General features: G+C 39.2%; 1 protein-coding gene across 2 annotated transcripts in view; it reads right to left on the reverse strand.

The window, feature by feature from the left end:
• The window catches only part of VPS50 (VPS50 subunit of EARP/GARPII complex), a 207,390-nt gene that overhangs the window by 157,680 nt on the left and 27,377 nt on the right, over positions 1-22,333 (reverse strand). For both annotated transcript variants that reach the window (XM_084620900.1, XM_084620899.1), the window contains exons 3-8: positions 17,317-17,439; positions 16,609-16,680; positions 9,360-9,413; positions 4,721-4,791; positions 1,339-1,456; positions 1,217-1,252 (exon numbers count right to left, since the gene is read on the reverse strand). In XM_084620900.1, the coding sequence (XP_084477026.1) occupies positions 1,217-1,252; positions 1,339-1,456; positions 4,721-4,791; positions 9,360-9,413; positions 16,609-16,680; positions 17,317-17,439 (474 nt within the window). The remainder of the gene's footprint in view (positions 1-1,216; positions 1,253-1,338; positions 1,457-4,720; positions 4,792-9,359; positions 9,414-16,608; positions 16,681-17,316; positions 17,440-22,333) is intronic.

Genomic DNA, 22,333 nt, shown 5'->3' on the forward strand with positions numbered 1-22,333 from the left:
TGTATTCACCACCAGTCAGATCTCTAAAAGCAAAGATTTGCAGGTGCCAAACCCAGCCAGACCTGCTGAGCAATCATGGTTGTTACACAGAGTGCTCTACTCTGGGGACCCACTATGAGAGTCAGAGAACTGTAGAATTCCACACCGAGACAGGTGAAGGTGCAGGGCCTGTCACCTCACAGGGTGCACTCAGAAAAACCTGAGAGGGGACAAAGGCGCAGCTGGCCCGGCACTGCAGCACTTGCCTCTCTGCAACTGTCTCCTATTGCAATCCTCTTACCCACTCCATTCTACAAATGACACCCTCTTTTCATTTTCCACTCATCTAAACAATCCTCCATGCTCTGAATGGAAGGCCCTCCCCAGCTCTGTTCACCAAGCCAGAACCTCTCCTCATTCAAATCCCTCCTGAAAGCCCAATTTCTCCATGTTGCAAGTTAAACGATATAAAAAAAAAGTAGAAGTATAAGTAGCAAGTTAAACGATATAAAAAAAATTAATAGAACTCTCAAAACGTGCATACATCCTGGAATCTTGAGCTTCCTCACACTCTGCTATCTGCCCCCACCCACTGTGGGAGCAGATCTTACAGCAGCAAGGCTGTCCTACTATTCAGGGGTAGGGGGTAAAAAACACAGCTGAATGTCACATACTCAATCTATTCCTATCCATTGTGTTCTGACAGACACTTCTGTAGCGAGCCTGTACAGTACATAATCTTGGGTAGTTACATGCTGATATATTTTCCTTTGCCTGTACTAGAAATATCTGCTAACATGCAACCAGATAAACCTCACCCTCTGTTTGTCCTCCCAGTAAAAGCACATCCTGCTTTAAAACACTGGTGTCAGAAAGGATAGACACATATAAACAAGACAGACCTAACAGAACCCTTATTGTACTAATTAGAGCCTCAACCCGTCAGATCCACATGTTTACAAGGCTCTGCCCATGTGGATCCAGTGGCAGAACTGGAGCCTTGAACAGAATAGCAGGCATCTTCCAGTAGATTAGCAGTTGGTGCCCCATACACAGTATTTCTGACATTAAAAAGCAAAATTTCTGGTAAATCATTTTATTTGCCCTTTTATTTTTTCTTTCTTTTTTTTTTTAAACTGTCCTCTGTGTTAGGAAATAAGAGTGGAAGAAATAAAAAGGATGGAAACAAATGTATTCCCATCTACAATAACCATAAAATAGTTTGAAGTAAACTTACCTCCAACATTTCACTTAAACGTACATCAGTTCTTTGCTAAAAATTGACAGAAAATAAAGAGACATAAGAAAACTACATAATTAAGAAAAATATATTTTACCATTAAAAAAATCTGCACATACCAGTGTTTTTATTGTTCTCAGAGACTTCAGCAGTCCAATCAGCAACTGTCGTTTTCTTTGATTTGCAAGAAGTCCCAAACTAGCTTGAGTAAAACCTTCCTTTGCAATATTCAGGTGCCTGTAGAAGTTAACAATGCACAGAATAGTCTTAGCGAATATGCAAAATAAAGAATTTTACAGCAAATAGTCTAACAGGTAGGTTTCAATGCACATTAGAAACACTGAATGGCCACCACTGCTAGTGAAATTCAGCAATTACAGTAACACCAAAGAGAAATTAGAAAGGTGCAGGTATCCTTTATCTGGAGTTTGTTTTTAGGTCAATGGTCCATTCCAATAGGAGGCAGAACTTTCAGTTCACACTTTGGACTTAAGTACAGGAAGTGACTAGTAATTTTGTGTTAGTACCTACATCAAAAATAGGATATAGTTCTAATAAAAGTAATCATTAGTTCATATTAAAGCAAATGAAGGGATTTATTTTTGGGAGGGGGGAGAGTAATTTTGTTTTTAAACCATTTTATCATGTGTGATCATGGGAGACTTTAACTTCCCAGATATAGACTGGAGGACGAGTGCTAGTAATAATAATAGGGCTCAGATTTTCCTAGATGCGATAGCTGATGGATTCCTTCAGCAAGTAGTTGCTGAACCGACTAGAGGGGATGCCATTTTAGATTTGGTCTTGGTGAGTAATGAGGACCTCATAGAGGAAATGGTTGTAGGGGATAATCTTGGCTCAAGTGATCATGAGCTAATTCAGTTCAAACTGAATGGAAGGATTAACAAAAATAAATCTGCAACTAGGGTTTTTGATTTCAAAAGGGCTGACTTTCAAAAATTAAGGAAATTAGTTAGGGAAGTGGATTGGACTGAAGAATTTATGGGTTTAAAGGTAGAGGAGGCCTGGGATTATTTTAAATTAAAGCTGCAGAAGCTATCGGAAGCCTGCATCCCAAGAAAGGGGAAAAAATTCATAGGCAGGAGTTGTAGACCAAGCTGGATGAGCAAGCATCTTAGAGAGATAATTAAGAAAAAGCAGAAAGCATATAGGGAGTGGAAGAAGGGAGGGATCAGTAAGGAAAGCTACCTTATTGAGGTCAGAATATGTAGGGATAAAGTGAGACAGGCTAAAAGTCAAGTAGAGTTGGACCTTGCAAAGGGAATTAAAACCAATAGTAAAAAGTTCTATAGTCATATAAATAGGAAGAAAACAAAGAAAGAAGAAGTGGGACCGCTAAAAACTGAGGATGGAGTGGAGGTCAAGGATAATCTAGGCATGGCCCAATATCTAAACAAATACTTTGCCTCAGTCTTTAATAAGACTAAAGAGGATCTTAGGGATAATGGTAGCATGATAAATGGGAATGAGGATATGGAGGTAGACATCACCATATCTGAGGTAGAAGCGAAACTCAAACAGCTTAATGGGACTAAATCGGGGGGCCCAGATAATCTTCATCCAAGAATATTAAAAGAATTGGCACAAGAAATTGCAAGCCCATTAGCAAGAATTTTTAATGAATCTGTAAACTCAGGGGTTGTACCGTATGATTGGAGAATTGCTAACATAGTTCCTATTTTTAAGAAAGGGAAAAAAAGTGATCCAAGTAATTATAGGCCTGTTAGTTTGACATCTGTAGTATGCAAGGTCTTGGAAAAAATTTTGAAGGAGAAGGTAGTTAAGGACATTGAAGTCAATGGTAAATGGGACAAAATACAACATGGTTTTACAAAAGGTAGATCGTGCCAAACCAACCTGATCTCCTTCTTTGAGAGAGTAACAGATTTTTTAGATAAAGGAAACGCAGTGGATCTAATTTACTTAGATTTTAGTAAGGTGTTTGATACTGTGCCACATGGGGAATTATTAGTTAAATTGGATAAGATGGGCATCAATAGGAAAATTGAAAGGTGGATAGGGAATTGGTTAAAGGGGAGACTACAACGGGTCCTACTGAAAGGTGAACTGTCAAGTTGGAGGGAGGTTACCAGTGGAGTTCCTCAAGGATCAGTTTTGGGGCCAATCTTATTTAATCTTTTTATTACTGACCTGGGCACAAAAAGTGGGAGTGTGCTAATAAAGTTTGCAGATGATACAAAGCTGGGAGGTATTGCTAATTTAGAGAAGGACAGGGATACCCTACAGGAGGATCTGGATGACCTTGTAAACTGGAGTAATAGGAATAGGATGAAATTTAATAGTGAGAAGTGTAAGGTCATGCATTTAGGGATTAATAACAAGAATTTTAGTTATAAGCTAGGGACGCATCAACTAGAAGTAACGGAGGAGGAAAAGGACCTTGGAGTATTGGTTGATCATAGGATGACTATGAGCTGCCAATGTGATATGGCTGTGAAAAAAGCTAATGTCGTCTTGGGATGCATCAGGAGAGGTATTTCCAGTAGGGATAAGGAGGTTTTAGTACCGTTATATAAGGCACTGGTGAGACCTCACCTGGAATACTGTGTGCAGTTCTGGTCTCCCATGTTTAAGAAGGATGAATTCAAACTGGAACAGGTACAGAGAAGGGCTACTAGGATGATCCGAGGAATGGAAAACTTGTCTTATGAAAGGAGACTCAGGGAGCTTGGCTTGTTTAGCCTAACTAAAAGAAGGTTGAGGGGAGATATGATTGCTCTCTATAAATATATCAGAGGGATAAATACCAGAGAGGGAGAGGAATTATTTAAACTCAGTACCAATGTGGACACAAGAACAAATGGATATAAACTGGCCACTAGGAAATTTAGATTAGAAATTAGACAAAGGTTTCTAACCATCAGAGGAGTGAAGTTTTGGAATAGCCTTCCGAGGGAAGTGGTGGGGGCAAAAGATCTATCTTGCTTTAAGATTAAACTCGATAAGTTTATGGAGGAGATGGTATGATGGGATAACATGGTTTTGGTAATTAAATATTCATGGTAAATAGGCCCAATGGCCTGTGATGGGTTTTTAGATGGGGTAAGATCCAAGTTACCCGGGAAAGAATTTTCTGTAGTATCTGGCTGATGAATCTTGCCCATATGCTCAGGGTTTAGCTGATCGCCATATTTGGGGTCGGGAAGGAATTTTCCTCCAGGGCAGATTGGAAGGCCCTGGAGGTTTTTCGCCTTCCTCTGTAGCATGGGGCACGGGTCACTTGCTGGAGGATTCTCTGCTCCTTGAGGTCTTCAAACTACAATTTGAGGACTTCAATAGCATAGATATAGGTGTGAGGTCTTTTTTAGGAGTGGTGGGTGAAATTCTGTGGCCTGCATTGTGCAGGAGGTCAGACTAGATGATCATAATGGTCCCTTCTGGCCTAAATATCTATGAATCTATGAATTCCCTTTCAATCTCTGAACAGCAGACAAGTGTGTCACTCAGTATGTACCATACCTTCTTCCATTTGTGCAAATGACTGCAGCTAACTGAAGACCAGTTTGTAAAGATGTAACTCGTTCAAGTTCCTACAGAGAAGCAATATTTCAATTTACTCGTCCAAGAATTATGCATTTTGTGTAAAACAAATCAGATGCTCTCACCAATCTCAAAGTAATTTACATAAACCTATAATCTACTCCCAAACTAAAATACATTTCAATCACCTAATCAGTAAAGGCCAAAGCACTGATGGCATAATGTGATGTTAGCATTTCCATAAAGGGAAATAAGACAATTTAGAGGTTCTGCAGAAACACTTTTACAGTCGCCCACAAAAAAACAAGCATCTTCAGAACAGATTTGGAATCCATTTTTACTGAAGTTGGAAACAACATAAAAATACTTTTGCTTTACTGATATATTGCAACATTAGCACAAGAATATTCTTATTGCCATTAATGAAATTCAGCCTAATGGAATGATAAAAGCTTCAGGCACACGCACAAAGTTTAATTTGCATTAATAAACCAGATACTGGCAAAGCAGGCAAATATGCTGTACAAAACATTTTGTCTCACAATATTTGGGTATTCACGAGCAATTCAGTACATATCACTTTGCAATGACCCTTAATTGTAACCTGTTGAATTTAGACTGTGACCTCTTCAGGGCAAGGAATGCAGCTTTAAATTATTTTTTTAAATTCCTAAGATATTTTTGGGCTCTTAAAAAATAATCACCAGGGATTTAAACAGCTATTAGTTTCTCATTATTTGGCAATACGTCATAGAAAGGTTTGCACACACCCTATATACAAGAAAAACTGAACATTTTAAAAATGTGTATTGCACTTGTGACAGGGTGTGCACTAGACAAGGATTAATGTCACGTTATGGGCAGAGGAAGTCCCGCCCCCGCCAGACCATGCTCGGCATGCTCCAACTGCTGTTCCAGTATAAAAGGGAGCAGACTAGTTCAGTCTAAGCTGAACACCAAGGAGGAAGGACACTTGGTGGAGGCTCCAAACCAGGAGCCGCTACAGCCACTGACTGCAGGAGACAGGGATCCCAAGAACCAGATAGGAGACCTGTTGCCTACAGCCAACCAACTGGAGTCGGAGTCCCAGGGAGCTGCCTGTGCCAAGGAGCAGAGACCCAGTCAGCATATGGACCACAGCTTCAGGAGACAGAGTAGCAAGTGGCCCCAGGTGGGGAGCAAGTTGTAACCCAACTGGAGCAAAGTCAGCATGTTGCAGTAGTATCCCCGCTGACTAGGTGGCAGGGAGGGCCCAGTACCCCAGCCATCATTTTCCCCCACCCCAGGTGGTGGCCCCTGACTCTGGCCATTAGGCCACAGAGTCCTGAATCCAAGGGCAGCCATACTGACTCTGGCCATTGAGCCACACAGTCTTGAGTCCAAGGACAGTCTGGTAAACTGTAACCATGGTGACACCACACCCATGATTTACCCTAAAGAGAGACAGGGTGTGCATACACCACGACAGCACTGTATTTCAAAATGTGTCAGGTACTTTCCAAACATAGAGAAGGGCATGGCCTCTACTTTAAAATTCTACAATACAAAATCTGATTTAATTTTAAAATCTGACCTGATCTAACTTACCAGTTAAATCCAGTTTAAAACCTAGGTCATTCTAACACCATCTTCTGCTCAAAATAATCAAAGATATACTATGGAAGTGAGATATTATTGCATTCACACAAAAAGTTTTCTCTTTCCTTACTAAGGTCTTTGGTTTAGAAAAGTCAGAAACTAGATCCTGGTTTGAGCAATGGCTTAAATTCTATTCAAAGATTGCTTCCCATTGTACCTAACAATCTCCCCTTTAAAAAAGCTTTGAATAGCTAAGACTTTTGCAGGGGGTCATGACTTCCTTTTTCATGCAGAAATGCATTTAATAATAAATCTAATCTAATAGATGGCATTCAACTGAAATAATTCTGGCTGTCTGAATTCAGTAAAATTTATCCTTTGGACACACTCAGATTGCACAGATTAGGGACTGGGATGGAGTGCAGCTATTAGGTTCCTAGGGACAAAACCCTCAGTCCAATACCCAGACTGAGAAGCTGGGCAGATGTACTCCCTTCCCTCAACCAGATATGGAGTGGCTCTGCAGTGCCACTTCAACCCAGAAGCTGCAACAGTCCTCCTTTTTTGGGGGGGTAAAAAGTGCCCCTCTTCTAGGGGAGAACACACCAGAGAAGCTGCAGAATGGAAAATCCACTGGCCCGGTCTATTCCCGATTAGTCCCCACAGGAAGTTCTCACAAAACAGGACCCTACTTTATACAGGGGATGCATACCACCTCTGTGACCTCCTCCCAACCATGCAGTGGAAATGCACTCACTTCCAGGGGAACCTGTGCAGGGTGAGGAAGCAAGGATAGGATTTTCTGCTAAATATGACCTATTATCATGAAGTACGGAACACAATTATTAAATACATCCCAGTGAGTCAGTGGGAATGCAAGCGCTCAGCCCCTCAGATAGGATTTTCTTGGACATTTGCAGGATAGGACACCCTATTTTAAAAGTCATGATACTAAATCCAGAGACAAAAATAGCCCCTGAGGAGCCCTAGCTATGCAGTTAACATGCTCAGACTTTTTAAACAGGATTATTGACTAACACAACTAAGGAGTTTTTAAAGTGCCTCTTATTGGCCTGATAGATTTTTGGAACCACTTTGGAACCACTGAAGCACTGTGCACTCTTGTATAAATCCATACATAGTACTATTTCAAGCCACATTAAAAGGCTGCTGTAATATGAAATGAATGCCTACTTTTAATGACGTGTGTGCGCACAATACCCCATTTGGTAATGCAGCCATTTTAAAATTAACAAGATATCAGAAGAACATTATGGAATTATGGATGAGGAAGGGTTTGTAGTAGTGAAACTGTTGTGTACAGAAAATAAACAAGATCCAAAACAGAAACTCCTTGCCAGAGTCTGCATCAATTGTCCATAAACAGCCTCTTTTTAAAAAAAAATTTTTTTTTAAATGAAAATGCTTCTGTTTCATATAAGGTGTCAGATAGGGATAAATTAATAATAGTTTTCCTTCACACATGTAATTATAGTTTCACTCTCTGGATTTTAACTTTGGGATGAAAAGACAATACTTGTCACTGTCAGATCGCCTCCTCTTCCAGAGAAAAGTCAGGCTAGGGACATACTCCTGTGAGGATGGAGAAACTGTTTTAATGTTTCACTCTAGGATACTGATGGACCTATCTCATCTGACACTTCCAACTGACTATGGCCCTCAGCCTTTGAACATTCTACCAGTGCTTCAGTGTAATACTATAACAATGTCTTATCAAGAAATATTGACAGGCTAGAATCTAGACACCCACTCTCTTTATGCCTTACCCAAGAGTCACCACAGTTTACAGAAGCTTTGCAAATGATGAAGCAACAAGGAAGAAAGCTGAAGTGTCAGCAGCAAAGGCAATACACTAACTCAAAGACTGAGAATGGGTTATTCTTACACTGGGGAACAGAAGGTTAGTTGTCCTCTCCCTCAGCTTCAGCAAAATCTCATCCAGTGCAACTCTTCAGAATGTGGATATTTCAATACTACTGTAATGGGGGCCTCATTAGAATCTACATTAGATTGGCAAAATGGTGAATCCAAGTTTCCTTGACTCTCATGGTTTAATTTGTTTCTTTGGGGAATCCTCACTTTGATTTGCGGAAAAGATGAACCAGATCCTGGCGGACCTGACCAATCTCATGAGAGCGCTATCAGAATAAGAGGGCATTAAAGCTATCATCTTCTCTAGGGTTTAACCCCGTTTTGCTCATTGAAGTCTCTTGGAAGTGCCATGTCCAACTTACTTCTCTGTTGGACACACTTCTCATGAGTTGGTAAAGACCAGTGGAAAGTTTGGAATTTGTTACTGATGAGGATGGTTAATGCCTTATTCATGGAAGCAAGGTGCAAGCCATCCTTCAACATAAATAGTAATGAGGCTCCTGCTCAAGCCCCCTCCAGCTGCTACCTCATCTATAGCCTCCCATTTCTGGAGCATCTTATTATGATTATGTTGGAGCAGCTCCCATGACATCTCAGTCTTGTGTCCTTGATTCCTATCAGTCTTGTTTTAGACTTTAGTGTAACAATTTAGTTCCTACTGGACACACCACACAATTACTTTTGGATTGTCAATTGGAAAGTCAATGCTAGATTTGTTGGATCTATAGGAAGCTTTTAAAACCACTGACCAAGTAGTTTGCTTCATCTTCAGAGGCTTGTTTGAGCTGATGGAATGCCCTTTTGTTACATTCATTGATTCCTCTGGTAATTAGTAGGAGCAGTGTTCTTTGGACAGGGCTTTTAACTGATTTTGCCATTTTTAAAAAAAAAAAATAGGGTTGATTTGGAATGGATTACTATATTGATTTAAGCATCTAAGTGCACTGATGATGGGTATCAACATGACTTAAGTAAAACAGCCACAGAATATAAGAATTTAAAGACTACACTCTCCCACTGACAACATGAATGATCAACAATTGTGCCTAAAAAACAGATCAAGCTGAATTACAGTAACATTAGCTGGTGTGATTTAATAATTCACAGAAGGCATTTACAATATAAATACATAAGTTCATTATCTTACCTTAACATATGCAGGCTGCTTTTCAAGAATCAAGTCTGCAACCTTTTTAGATACCTTGAAGGGGAAAATATTACATGTGAGGTATCTGGGAAGTATCCAATCTCTATGCTGAAAGATCTGCATTAAGAACTCTGAAGATTTCCTGTAACTCTTAACATTCTTAATCATTCATTGACTAAATACATATGCCAAGAAAGAAGTAAACGTTCTAAGATAATGACCACACTTCTCCTGCAAGTAAAAACAGGCGTATGTTTACAGCTCCCATTTGGGAATTAGTAGATGTTTTCAAATTAACCTTTTAGCCCTTTACCAGCTAAAGAGCATACTTGAGTAAAAATAGAAAATATATGGAGCACTGGAGCCTGATATATTCTGTTTTCCATGTTATTAGTGTGCAATTACAAATTAATCACCTACACTGGAGATTAAACAAACTACAAAGGAAACTTTCCTTTCATACAGCTACCATATTATATATAATTTATGCTAGTTTATAATCATCCTGTGCATGGCAAAATCAACTTAAGTTTTCTGTTGGTGTGCAAAACATAAGCATTTTAAATTTTATGTTTTGCACTGCTCTGAATTAAATTGTAAATGAAGGGCTATTCTACTCTGAGAATTACACCCTATATTGAATTTAAAAAACAAACATCTTTTCAGTGTACATACACATAAGAAAGGGTGAACAATGAAAAAAATACCAAATAAACCATCAGTAATTTATGAAAATCATGTAACATTTCCAGGTTCAGAACAGTTTTCTTCCAGCAAGGGTTAGGGATGTTTAAGGAGACACAGGCTCAGCATCTGAAATGAGGGAATGATTTATGTTGCTCTTAAGCACTTCTCTCCAGAGATGGGAATCAGAGGAGAGTCTGGCTGAAGCAGTCAACCAGCTCATCCATCTTGTTTGCTGAGGAGAAATGAAGAGGTTCTTTATGTGTAACAGGTTGCACACCTGCATTGTTAACCATGATGTGAAGCTGGAACCCTGGTCAATCGGCATTTCCTGTGGCAATCCTCCAGTGGCCATACCAGCTCAATCCCTATTCTTCTGAAACACAACCAGTATAAGGAGGACAGTAAGAGTCTGGCAAGATGTCTTTGGTACCATCAACTGGCAATCTGGGCAAGCGGTGCAGGAGTGTCACACATCTTTATGTATTCCCCCACATACACACACAAAAATCAGTCCAACAATCATAATACAGATATATGCTTCCTTGATTGCCCTGCAGAATGTCTGTCATGTGCCTGATAATGTAGTTCTCTTTTACAGGATCAGGGAATTACCAGTTTGTTCTTTATCTCTCCCAGTTTGTATCTGTGAAATGGAGAGACCTTGGCAAAGGGTACCCTGTTCTTGGCAACAAATTCTCATCTCAGACCTGACAGACTAACTGCACTAAACAAATATCCTACAGGATATTTATCCATAAAGAGTAACTTGTAAGGTAACTACAGAAAGCTCATAAATTGTCAAGATTCATAGTCATTGCAAGATGTACATAGAATCATAGAATATCAGGGTTGGAAGGGACCTCAGGAGGTCATCTAGACCAACCCCCTGCTCAAAGCAGGACCAATCCCCAATTTGTGCCCCAGATCCCTAAATGGCCCCCTCAAGGATTGAACTCACAACCCCGGGTTTAGCAGGCCAATGCTCAAATCACTGAGCTATCCATCCCCCCCAACATAGGTAATACTTAAGGAATAACATTTATATTGAAAGTATGGTTTATGGACTTGCAGTAGAAATTAGACACCAGGATCTAAGATATCTTGGTGATGACCCATTCAAGCAAGATGGAGTTGTCACCCCTCCTTAGTCAACTGGCAAGGTAATTCAAGGTTCTTTTGTCTACTCTTGCCACATCCCAGAACAGTCAATGGAAAACCATCACAGGCAATTCCCAATGACCAAAAGCAGTTGGAGGTGACAAGGAACATAACAGCAGGCAGGAGATCACCCTGGCTATGAATTGAAACAAACAACTGTTTCAAGTACAAGAATGTAGAGTGAAGCCACTCTATACATTCATGGAGTAAATCCCTAAAAAAAAGTGGGGGAGGGAGGGCAGGGGGCTTTCATGGACCTTAATTCTTGTGAAACCAGCCAGCTCTGCAACAGACTGAATTTTGAAGGGATAGCCTACTTTATTATATAGAAAACGTGACTATTGATATATGTAAACCCAGGTTCAGGTTTCATTATTTTGTTTTGTGTTGTAACCCATCATTTCTATCACTTTCACTTCTAGTTAAACCTTTAGTCCTTAAATAACCTACTTTTGTTTTATTTTAAGGGCTCGCAAGTGCTACATGGTTTACAAGAGCAGTGGTTTATGACAAAACTTGGAACACTTCACCTCTAGGTGCAGAGGATCTGGAATTTTTGTGAATAGCCAATGTCAGGGGCTGGATATCACAGGGGAATGATGCAAAGGGACTTGGGAATTGAGGTGCACCTATTGTTAATCTGCCTGATGAAGGAAGGGCTGGCATAGCCAAGAGGAGAGCATTTGAGTGGCTGAAAGGGTAGTGCTGTTAGAGAGCTGAGTCCCAGCCACCACAAAAAGACTCCCTCTCACTGGAAGCAGAGGTTAACAAGGGGGACTCACAGTACCATCACAGTAACTATCACTGCCTTGTACTTTCATTCAAAATGCAGAAACTGGGCAGCTAAAAGAGGTAACTATTGTATTGTCTACAATTGCTATGGCCCCCTTGTAAAAGGTGTCTGACGGAATCTCCCCAGATCAATCTGGATATGATTCTGTACAATCTCTGGGTCTTGAGTGTTGGCAATTGTCTCTTCTCTTCAGGTTCATTCTGGTGATGTACTTCCCCACACACTTAAAAACAAAACAAAACCAAAAAAAACTTCCCTAGTTCCTCTGTGCAAGTCACTTTTTCTTGCGTATCCAGACTCTCCCTCCCACCTATCCTTGCAGATACAGGTGCCGGCTTCCTCCTTTCCTTGGGGGTGCTTGGCCCTACTCAGCCTCTTCCTGCCCATTTCCACCCCCTCCCCTGAGTGCACCCTGTCCCCACTCCTCCCCTTCATCCCCCAGTGCCTCCTGCATGCCACACAACAGCTAATCGTGACAGGAAGGAGGCACTGGGAAGGAGTGGGAGGAGTTGATCGGCAGGGCTGCCGGTGGGTGGGAGGTGCTGGGGGGGAGAGGGGGAGCTGGCTGACGGTGGGTGCACCTATGATTGCAGACCCTTGTTCTGAACTGATCCATACCTTTAAGCAGGAAAGATACACTGGTGCTATTCTATTGGTTCAGTTACTAAGAGTTTCATTCACCAGTGTAACCACCACCGTATTGGTAAGGTCTGGGGGTGAAAGGAGTGTATTTCTTCCTCAGAATTTGTCTGTAGTGCTAAAAACAGAAGACTTCTAATACCCATAGCTAGAGCAACTGTGCCAAGCACCTGTCTCAGTCTGTGCTAGAATCTACCCCCACCTCTCAAGCTTTTTGTTTTTTTAAATATATTTATTTACTATTCAAGTTAAATATCTTTGCAGATTCAGCACTTACTTGCAATTGTTCTGTCATGTGAAATGCATTTAAGTTATCACCTTCTGTTCTCTTTTACATAAACATCCCACAAACAATAGCCATACATCCCAGGATCGTCCATCATCATTTATGCAACCATTCTACAAGTCAGCACTACTGATAACATTCAGTTGTGAGTAGGGAGAGCAAGACCCAGTCACTCCACTGAATGACCATATAATTTCAAAGGTTGCTGAATACCAGTAATACAATACCTCCTATTTTAGGAGGTTAAATATTCTCTCACACAGTCATCACAACTTCTTCTGATATCAACTGATTTAGTAATTTCATTAGGTAATTAGCATTTTATGCAAAGGCATCTTGTATAATGTACGATTAAACGTACAACTAAGCTAGCACAACTCTTGTTAATATCTTTTCACTTTAGAAGCCAGAAATACAATTCCGAACAATGGGACTGGCAACAATAGTCAATATAAAGAAATTGCAACATGGTATGAAAAACAAGAATTAGTTCAGTTTTTCAAAAATAGAGCTGAATAAATGACTACACTTTTCTGATGCCAACTGAAAATATGGCTACATATGGCACTTTACTAATTAAAATGAAAAGCAAACTGATGTGCAGGTAAGACCCAGCTTTCTGCTGTACAGATTAAAGACACAAGCACTAAGATGATATGATACAGACAGTAAAGAGCCCTGAGTGTGCTGGAATCCATATCACATAACAGAACAATTGCAAGTACATGCTGAATCTGAAAAGATATTTAAGATAAATCACTGAGCCCTGTTCCTCACAGAACCACCACATCAAGTAATTTAAGAAAACATGACCAAGATCAATTGTACAAAAGCATGTGGTGAAACCCAATGAAAAAATGGAATATCAAGCAATGTTTTTATCATAATCAAGAGGTCATTTTGTAATTAACAAGAAAGTCAATAGAGCATATGTTAAAGATTCAAATTCCAAAAGGAAAAAGCACCACTGCAAATGACTAATATACCTTTAAACTACTACTGTAATTATATATGTCAACTAAAGATATACACACTGAAATTAGGATCTACAGTTATGGAAATGGTAATGTACATCCACCTTTTTAAAGGATGTATTTATCAGATGTGCTGTATCGTCAGTCAATATACTGAAATGACCTAGTCCTGTATGAGCAGTTTAAAAGTAGTGTCATAAATATAAAGGGAAGGGTAACTACCTTTCTGTATACAGAACTAAAAAATCCCTCCTGGATAGAGGCAAAACCCTTTCACCTGTAAAGGGTTAAGAACCTAAGATAACCTCGCTGGCACCTGACCAAAATGACCATTGAGGAGACAAGATACTTTCAACACTGGAGGGGGGCGGAACAAAGGCTCTGTCTGTGTGATGTTTTCGCCGGGAACAGATCAGGAATGCCCTTCATAACTCCTTAAGTTAGTAAGTAATCTAGCTAGAAATGCATTAGATTTCCTTTTGTTTAATGGCTGGTAAAATACGCTGTGCTGAATGGAATGTATATTCCTGTTTTTGTGTCTTTTTGTAACTTAAGGTTTTGCCTGGAGGGATTCTCTGTGTTTTGAATCAGATTACCCTGTAAGATATTTACCATCCTGATTTTACAGAGGTGATTCTTTTACTTTTTCTTTAATTGAAATTCTTCTTTTAAGAACCTGATTGCTTTTTCATTGTTCTTAAGAGCCAAGGGTTTGGGTCTGTGTTCACCTATGCAAATTGGTGAGGATTTTTAATCAAGCCTTCCCCAGGAAAGGGGGAGTAGGGCTTGGGGGGATAATTTGGGGAGAAGATGTCTCCAAGTGGGCTCTTTCCCTGTTCTTTGTTTAACACGCTTGGTGGTGGCAGCATAGGGTTCTAGGACAAGGCAAAGTTTGTACCTTGGGGAAGTTTTTAACCTAAGCTGGTAATAATAATCTTAGGGGGTCTTTCATGCAGGTCCCCACATCTGTGCCCTAGAGTTCAGAGTGGGGAAAGAACCATGACAAGTAGCCTGTGTGTAACAATATTTTTAGAATTGTACACAAAAAATGAGATGCAGAATTCTGTGGTGCTGACATACATAAAATATGTTAATGTCTTCTTAACACTATTGATTTAAATTTTAAATTGGTTTGGCCCCAGGTAATTATATCCCACACAAGATTTAACAGGGAGAAGAAAGATAAAATGTATACCAATCACCCAGGTCTCCTGCAAAAACACCTCATTGATTTCTTTCACCATATGGCAAATGGTTACTGTCAACAGGATCTAGAAGTGGAAAGGATACCCTGCCCAAATGACAATACCCTCCTATGCTAGGAAGAAATTTAAAACAGATTAAGGAAGACGTAAACAACAGTCTTGAGGAAAATAATCATGAAAAGATATTTCTGCTGTTTACTAAAGAATTTGTCTCACAAAAATTTAAATATTTTTATTTGCAATTTGCTTTTTCCTTTATGTGTGCACTGTGGTTGAGAAATCCTTTTACTTATATGGTGTGGACAGTCAGCATTTGGCAGATACAGAGACAACTGGTTCCCCCTCCATCAAGTCATCTCTCTGTCCTGAATATTCTCCAGTAGATTTTCATGCTGTCACCAGGTGTCCGCTGCGAAACTTTTCTTCTTGGTGAAGAAAAAAAGAGCCCTGTTCCCTTTGGAATCTCATTCTTCCATCTCTTGAGGATGAAAAGACTGAAAAGTGCTGGCACATGTTTAACAGGCTGATACCTGTAGAACTTCAAAGCCAAGCTCTAAGAGAAGAAATCTTGAAGACACACAAGGTTGAAGGACTGAGGCTTTTTTGTACTGTGAAGAGTCTAGTTACAGAATCAGTGTTTTTCTTCCTAATATTTCACTCATTTTAAAAACATGATTAAGCTTCCTATAGTAGTTTCACTAATGGCTATACTCCAATAAACTCTAAAAGTTACAGGAAGTTAATGCCTGATCTAATTACAGATATTTAAAAGACCAATGAACCAATAATTAATATTTTGGTAGGAAATATATTCTAGAAGGTGTATAATGTATTGCAAGAAAATGTAAGAAGTACCCTTGCGAGGTTATCCAACAGCTACACTGATTTTATTCCCCATAATCATGAAAGGAAGCTACCACCAATTCTCATATTTTATTTGTCTCATTCCACAATAATTGTGCACCAGCGTTCACTAGAAGACATCCACACTGGGAAAGAATAAAATTTGGCAAGGTAAAAATATAGCAAACCACCAACTGCAAATATAAACAGCCAACAAGATAGCTGTGCAGCTACATAATAGATTTGTATTTTGTTTAAGCTGTTTTTACATTACCAAAAGTTCCTCAAAAGAACAAAAAGTTAAAGAAGTTACAGTGCTGAGAGCAACATATATTTCCTTGTCTTTCAAAGTACTGGTAGACCTGAACATAGCCAATGAGGAAAGTCGATACTGCTGAAGAAAGAAGTGGTATACTGGTAAGACCTAAGGCCAAGTTGAACATCATATTTTACTGATCTTGATTTTCCATTATAAAAAAAAAAAAAAAACAAACATAAAACTTAGTGCTAACTTAACTGGGTTAATACCTTTAAGGATCCAAGATTATTTTCAGCCCCATGTCATGATATTCTTAATAAATATAGGAAGAACTACTGGAGCTTACAACACGTCAGTAGCATCAAGTTCTACACACTCAACAAAGGAGGACACAGTTTTACTTACAGCAGCTTGTTGTTGCTTTAATTTGTCTCTGTATTCTTCCATTTCTTGAAGACTAAGAACTGCAGGAAGCTTCTGTATGTAGAAGACAAAATTAAAACCAATGAAAAATGAATGTAGATGAAGTGTACATATAATTAAATGCGTTTAGGAAACAATCTAATCTGCATTTAAAGTAAGGCAATGATAAACAATAAAAAGTCAGAGTTACATTATGGTGAGTATCCAGTAATGGATAATCAAAATCTCAGAGCTTTTTCTTCTATTCAACAGATTATGTACACACACGCGCACACACACACACAGCAGAATCAACACGCAACATATTCTAGTTTTGGTTACTAACAAAATAAAGCCAAAAATACAGTTTTGCTGCCAAATCTAATCAATTTCCCAGTTTTAATTATTTGGGCCATTTCATAAACAATTTGATTTTTAAACTGTTTGGAAGCCCAATGGGCTAGATCCTATAGCCACTGAATTCAATGGGAAGATTCCCATTGATATCAATGGGTTTTGGATCAAGCCCTATACAACCACAGCATGACAGAGAAATCTTAATTCTGGGTTAAGGAAAAAGATAAGTCACACAAATAAATATTAGAAGTCAAGATGAAAGGGTGAACATTGACTAAAATAAATGTCATCGATTAATGTCTTTTAGAATACTGACTGGGGGGGGGGGGGGAGGGGAGGAGGAAGACTTCTTACCTCCAATTCATACTTCACAATATCAAAGGAATCATTGGAAAAATACACTTCTTCAATGCTGTTAATTATTTCTTGCTGGGCTTGAGGATCGGTTGGTTGTTCCCGGAGTTCTCTCAGCTCCTCCTTAACAAAAATATTGATTTTTAGTAAATGTAACTACATAGAAGGAACACTGCACTCTCAAGACAACCTGCTTTCCAAAGCCATTATACAAGCATGAGAGCCCTGGGTACAAAACAGAAACAGCTGTATTTTTCAGTCTGTTCCAAATATTGGACGTGGGAGACTATCCAAATAACAGAACTCATGCTATAACTGCTGTGAATTGCCTAGTTATCGCTGTACCAATATACATTTTGTTCCTGAAACATGGTACAAATGTCTATGGGGTCATGTCTTTCCCCAGGTGTTCACAGCACTTAAGAAAAACTCAAAATAAAGCAAAACAGATCAGAGACCTATCTTTCAGAAGTGCTAAGCACTCACCACTTCAACTGAAGTCACGAGGAACCAATTAAGTGCTTGGCACTATTTCAAATCACGTCAAAGTGGTTGAGTTTAAAGGCAAAGTTAACAGGCAGAGTCTTTCCTAAATAAATGATAGACATTCTCTGCTAAAATATTGTGATTTGTTATGTTCCTGAAAGAATCAGACAAGGTACAGTACAGCAGTCTATTTCCATTAACTAAATTGTTTCAGAATATTTCAAAGTGAATTAAATATATTTGAAAACTAAATAGAGAGCTTTGCCCTCAAAGTTAGTTTTCCTAGTTTAAATAAGTTGAGGGAATATTTCCATAAAATATTCATGTTAACCATTTCTTAGACGTTAGTGTATTAATTTCTTAGGAGGGAAAAATGACCAGAATTTTATGTTAGTAAGCTTCAAGCAAGTTAGAACACACACAGTAAAACCAGAAAAATGAGGCCATAAATCAGTGACCTATCTCCACTACAGTCAGTCAAGTCAGCAACATATCAATTAGATAGCAAATAACCATGCCACACAACACCAATCCCACTGGCCCCTGCTAATGTCAGGCAATATCTTAATGGTTAATGATAACTAAGATTCTGACAGATCTTTAAGGAAAAAAAAGAGAGAGAGAGAGACATCCGACTTCTATCGCAAAGACAAATTGCCCATAACCCTCAGGCAATTAGACAGCTACATTGGACACTTAACTGAAAGATTTAAAAAAAAAAAAAAAAAGAGGACTCCAGAAATTTTGAATTGTGCTGCCACCTTCTCAACAACTGTACCCAAACAAGGTAGGTTAGGTGGGTAGAGGTCAGCCTCAAAGTGATGATATAGTACGCAAAGTCCAAATCAACATTTTTGAGGTAAAATGGTATTTTGCCATCCCTTAAGGAAGTGTAAATCTTCAATACCACGACTCCTTGCTTTAAAAAAAAAAAAAAAAAGGCACACACAGACACACACGCATGCCATGAAGTTGCAGTTTGGTGTTCCATTCAGCACATGTAGTGCCTAAGCAAGTGAATATGACTAAAATTCAATTTTAGACAACTTGGCGTTGGTCCCCTCCAGACATGGATCTGTACCACTTCAGATGGATGACAGTATGGCAGCCCAAATCTACCAAGTACTTCCACCTGCAATATTTCCACTCTGCAGAAGCTAAATAAAAAACCTCATTTGTCTCCACAACCACCACAGCACAGGAATTTAAACAGTATCTCTGAAGGAGTTTTTCAGCCTTGGATCGAGACAACTCATCTCCATGCCATGCATTTTATTTGCAATAGGTTGTCCGTGTACCAATGGGAGCTTTGAGGAAGACAGACAACATTTAGGAGATATTTTGTTAATAACCACAGACAAATCCTATCATCCCCACCAGGTCAGCAACAGAATGGTCCACTGGCTGAGCAGTACAATCCCTAATGATCCATGTCTGGAGGGGACGAATGCCAAGTTGTCTCAAAATGAATTTCAGCTATGTTCACATGCTGAGGTACTATCTGTGCAGGATGGAACACCAAACTACAACCTCCTGGCTTGACAAGTACAATGAAATTACATTTATCTGCAGCTTCAGATGGAGGCTATATTAAAATAAAACTGGTGGCTTGAAAAAAAAAATGTGTGGGAGGTGAGAGTTCTTCTGAACAAAGGAGAAAATAGTCACTACTTGGCTCTCAGCAATACGAAAAAATGTGGAACTTTTTATTTAGGCAAAGTTACAATAAAAACATTGATATACTACATCATACATTACTTATTATATATTCAGGATCAGCTTAATATTCAAAGAACCTGGCTAGAAAAAAGTTTTTCTATCTACTATTTTATTTTGGAGAGTAGCTTTGGCCCAACCCTTTACAACTTCAGACATCTACACACAGTCAACACCAAGAAATTTAGGCTGAACTAAGATAATATTCAGTAAATACAATGAACCATTTTCATCATTTTTGGTGTAAACCCACCAAATTCTATGCAGTTACAGAGGATGAATCTGACCTCCTGAGTACATCTTAGTTATAAAGAGTGATCTCAGCCTCAAACTTCGAGAAACTGAACTAATTCCCACTCATTAATTTTGGCATGTTGCATGGTAACACTAGCCAGGAGGACTGGAGCTGACTGCAGTTTCACTCAAACTATGCTCAGACAGCAAATCAAAGATTCCAGGAGAGGTTTGCTCCTTTAATCCAAAGCCCTTAGTAATTTTGTTTTTTCCAGGGGCAAGGGAGACACTTTTTTTTATTATTTTTGTTGTTGTTTATTGGAGGGTTTTTTCTCTCCACAACACAACCCCTCCACAACACAACCACCCCCGACAAATCTCTAAAACAAAAGAATCATTTCGACTCATCCAACAGCATGCAACATTCCAGCTTGTAAATTTAGGACTAGACAGTCTAACCACTAGTGTATTATTTGATCAGTCCAAGCCTCATAATTCACATTTATAACAGCTACAACTTTTAAATGCTTTTCTTTATAAAGGAAATAGACCAGGTCAAAAACTATGTCTGACTTCTTTTTGTGAAAAGAACAAATCTGAAGTCAATAAGTTGTCCATAGCCAGCCGGGCGGTTTAATAGTAGCACACACTAGCATTAGGACATCAAAATTAAAGAGTCATTCAATCCTTTAGCCCCCAGAGCAGTAGGGGGTTGGACATGATATTAGCATCTCTCATGGAAAGTTTCTCCCACTGCTTCAATAGGTCACAGAATGTACCTAAACATCCCCTGGGTTCACTGTCAGGGACTCGCAATTAGCATGGGGGACCCTGTCCCAGAGGTTGTTCCTGTTAGGGGGTAAAAGACAGAAACATTTCTTAGAAGAGAGGAGTAACAGGCTTGCCTTTCACAAAAAGCCAAAATACCACCCTGGGTCAAGGCTCCATAGTATAGAACACTTCACAAGTGGAGTTGTCCCAGGCTATGCACTAACTCAGCAGATCTGCTGAATGCCCCAGACCAAAGTGCCCAACTTTATAATCGGGGGTAGCCTTATTAGTCTGTATTCACAAAAACAACAAGGAGTCTGGTGGCATTGTTGTTTCAACTTTATAATCCACCACAATTAGCTCAAAAGTCCCCAGACATAGTAGGGTGGTTGCATGACCACAATTCCACCAGCAGGGTTCCTCAGTCTTTGTTCCACTGGGCAGAGACATCAGATTTTAGGCAGTAAATCTGACCCAGGATTTTTAATCTACCAGTGGCCGTGTTTTACAAATACTTAAATCCCTATAAATCCTTAAAAGTCACTGCAAAACACAAACAAAACATCTACAAAGAGAATTCCAATGATAAATAAATATAATAGAGGGCATGGGAAGATAGAGTGTCTTTATACACAATCAGTTTTAATAGGCTCACTAAATAGTCCCTAGCTCCCCACATTATTCAAAATAATGTAAATTCATACTTTACATCAAAACAAGAGAGACCCCAAAAAGCAGCACACTGAACACAAGAATGGCCATACTGGGTCAGACCAATGGTCCATATAGCCCAGTAGCCTGTCTTCCAACAGTGGCCAACTGCTTTTCTGGAAGAGTAGAAAGAGCAAAGAGGATAACATAACAGCATGAAGTCAGTGACCCATCTGTACTAACATTTTTCACAATGAAAGAAAAATAAACCAACAGTAATTGCTTGCTCTAATATTTTGAAAAGAAATGGGATTTCAAGCTTCTTGAGTTGAAGAGATTTAATAGTGCTTCTGGTGAGACGTGCTGCTCAAGAGTTAAAGTAATAAAATAGAAGTACGCATGATTACATGAAATAGGTTATATCACTGCATGCAGTAATTTTTTCATCATCTTATTTTCAGAAGTAAACAGAGAGAGTCTCTTTGAAAATGTTCTTTCAACCCCAGCTGTTGTGATTGACTATGTTTAGTTGCCATCTGGTGGAAAACCTGTGCAACTGTAGTTCAAAAGGGAATTTTGCTTTTAATATATGTTTACCTAAGAAAGCTTAGTTCAGGGACAATTTTCACAAAGCCCTACTCTTCACCCAGATTTCTAGTGGGCTTGATGGATGCATGATGAATTTGAGGAATCTAGCCAAGATCACAGTGACTAAAGAACAAACATTTTGGTGGTCTGATATAAGCCATGGTCATCAGTGGATAGTAATCTTAATATGCAAGTATATACATACACTGAGCAGTGGAGCAGCAAGAAAGATGTTTAATGAACTGGATGGTACAATGGATTGGTAATTGGATATCAAGCCTGTTACGTCTAGATCATTAGCTTGAATCCAGCCCATAAAAAAACAAGATCGATTTTATGTCTGAAGAGCGCTGTACAAAAATCATCATCTTACAGCTTTTTAATGGCTTATATGAAATGACTTTGGTCTCAATCCCATTCCCAATGAACATGTACGCATAGCATCATACACCTCTACCAAATTTGGCATTCTTGTTGGCTCTCTCAGCTAAGTGGCAAGAACTGAATGAGCACAACAATTAGTTACCCTCTCACCGATAGAAGAAGGTCCCCCGCAAGTCAGGTTTAAGGC

The sequence above is a fragment of the Lepidochelys olivacea genome (assembly GCF_965140295.1).
Source record: "Lepidochelys olivacea isolate rLepOli2 genome assembly, chromosome: 2".
NCBI classification, from domain to species: domain Eukaryota; kingdom Metazoa; phylum Chordata; order Testudines; family Cheloniidae; genus Lepidochelys; species Lepidochelys olivacea.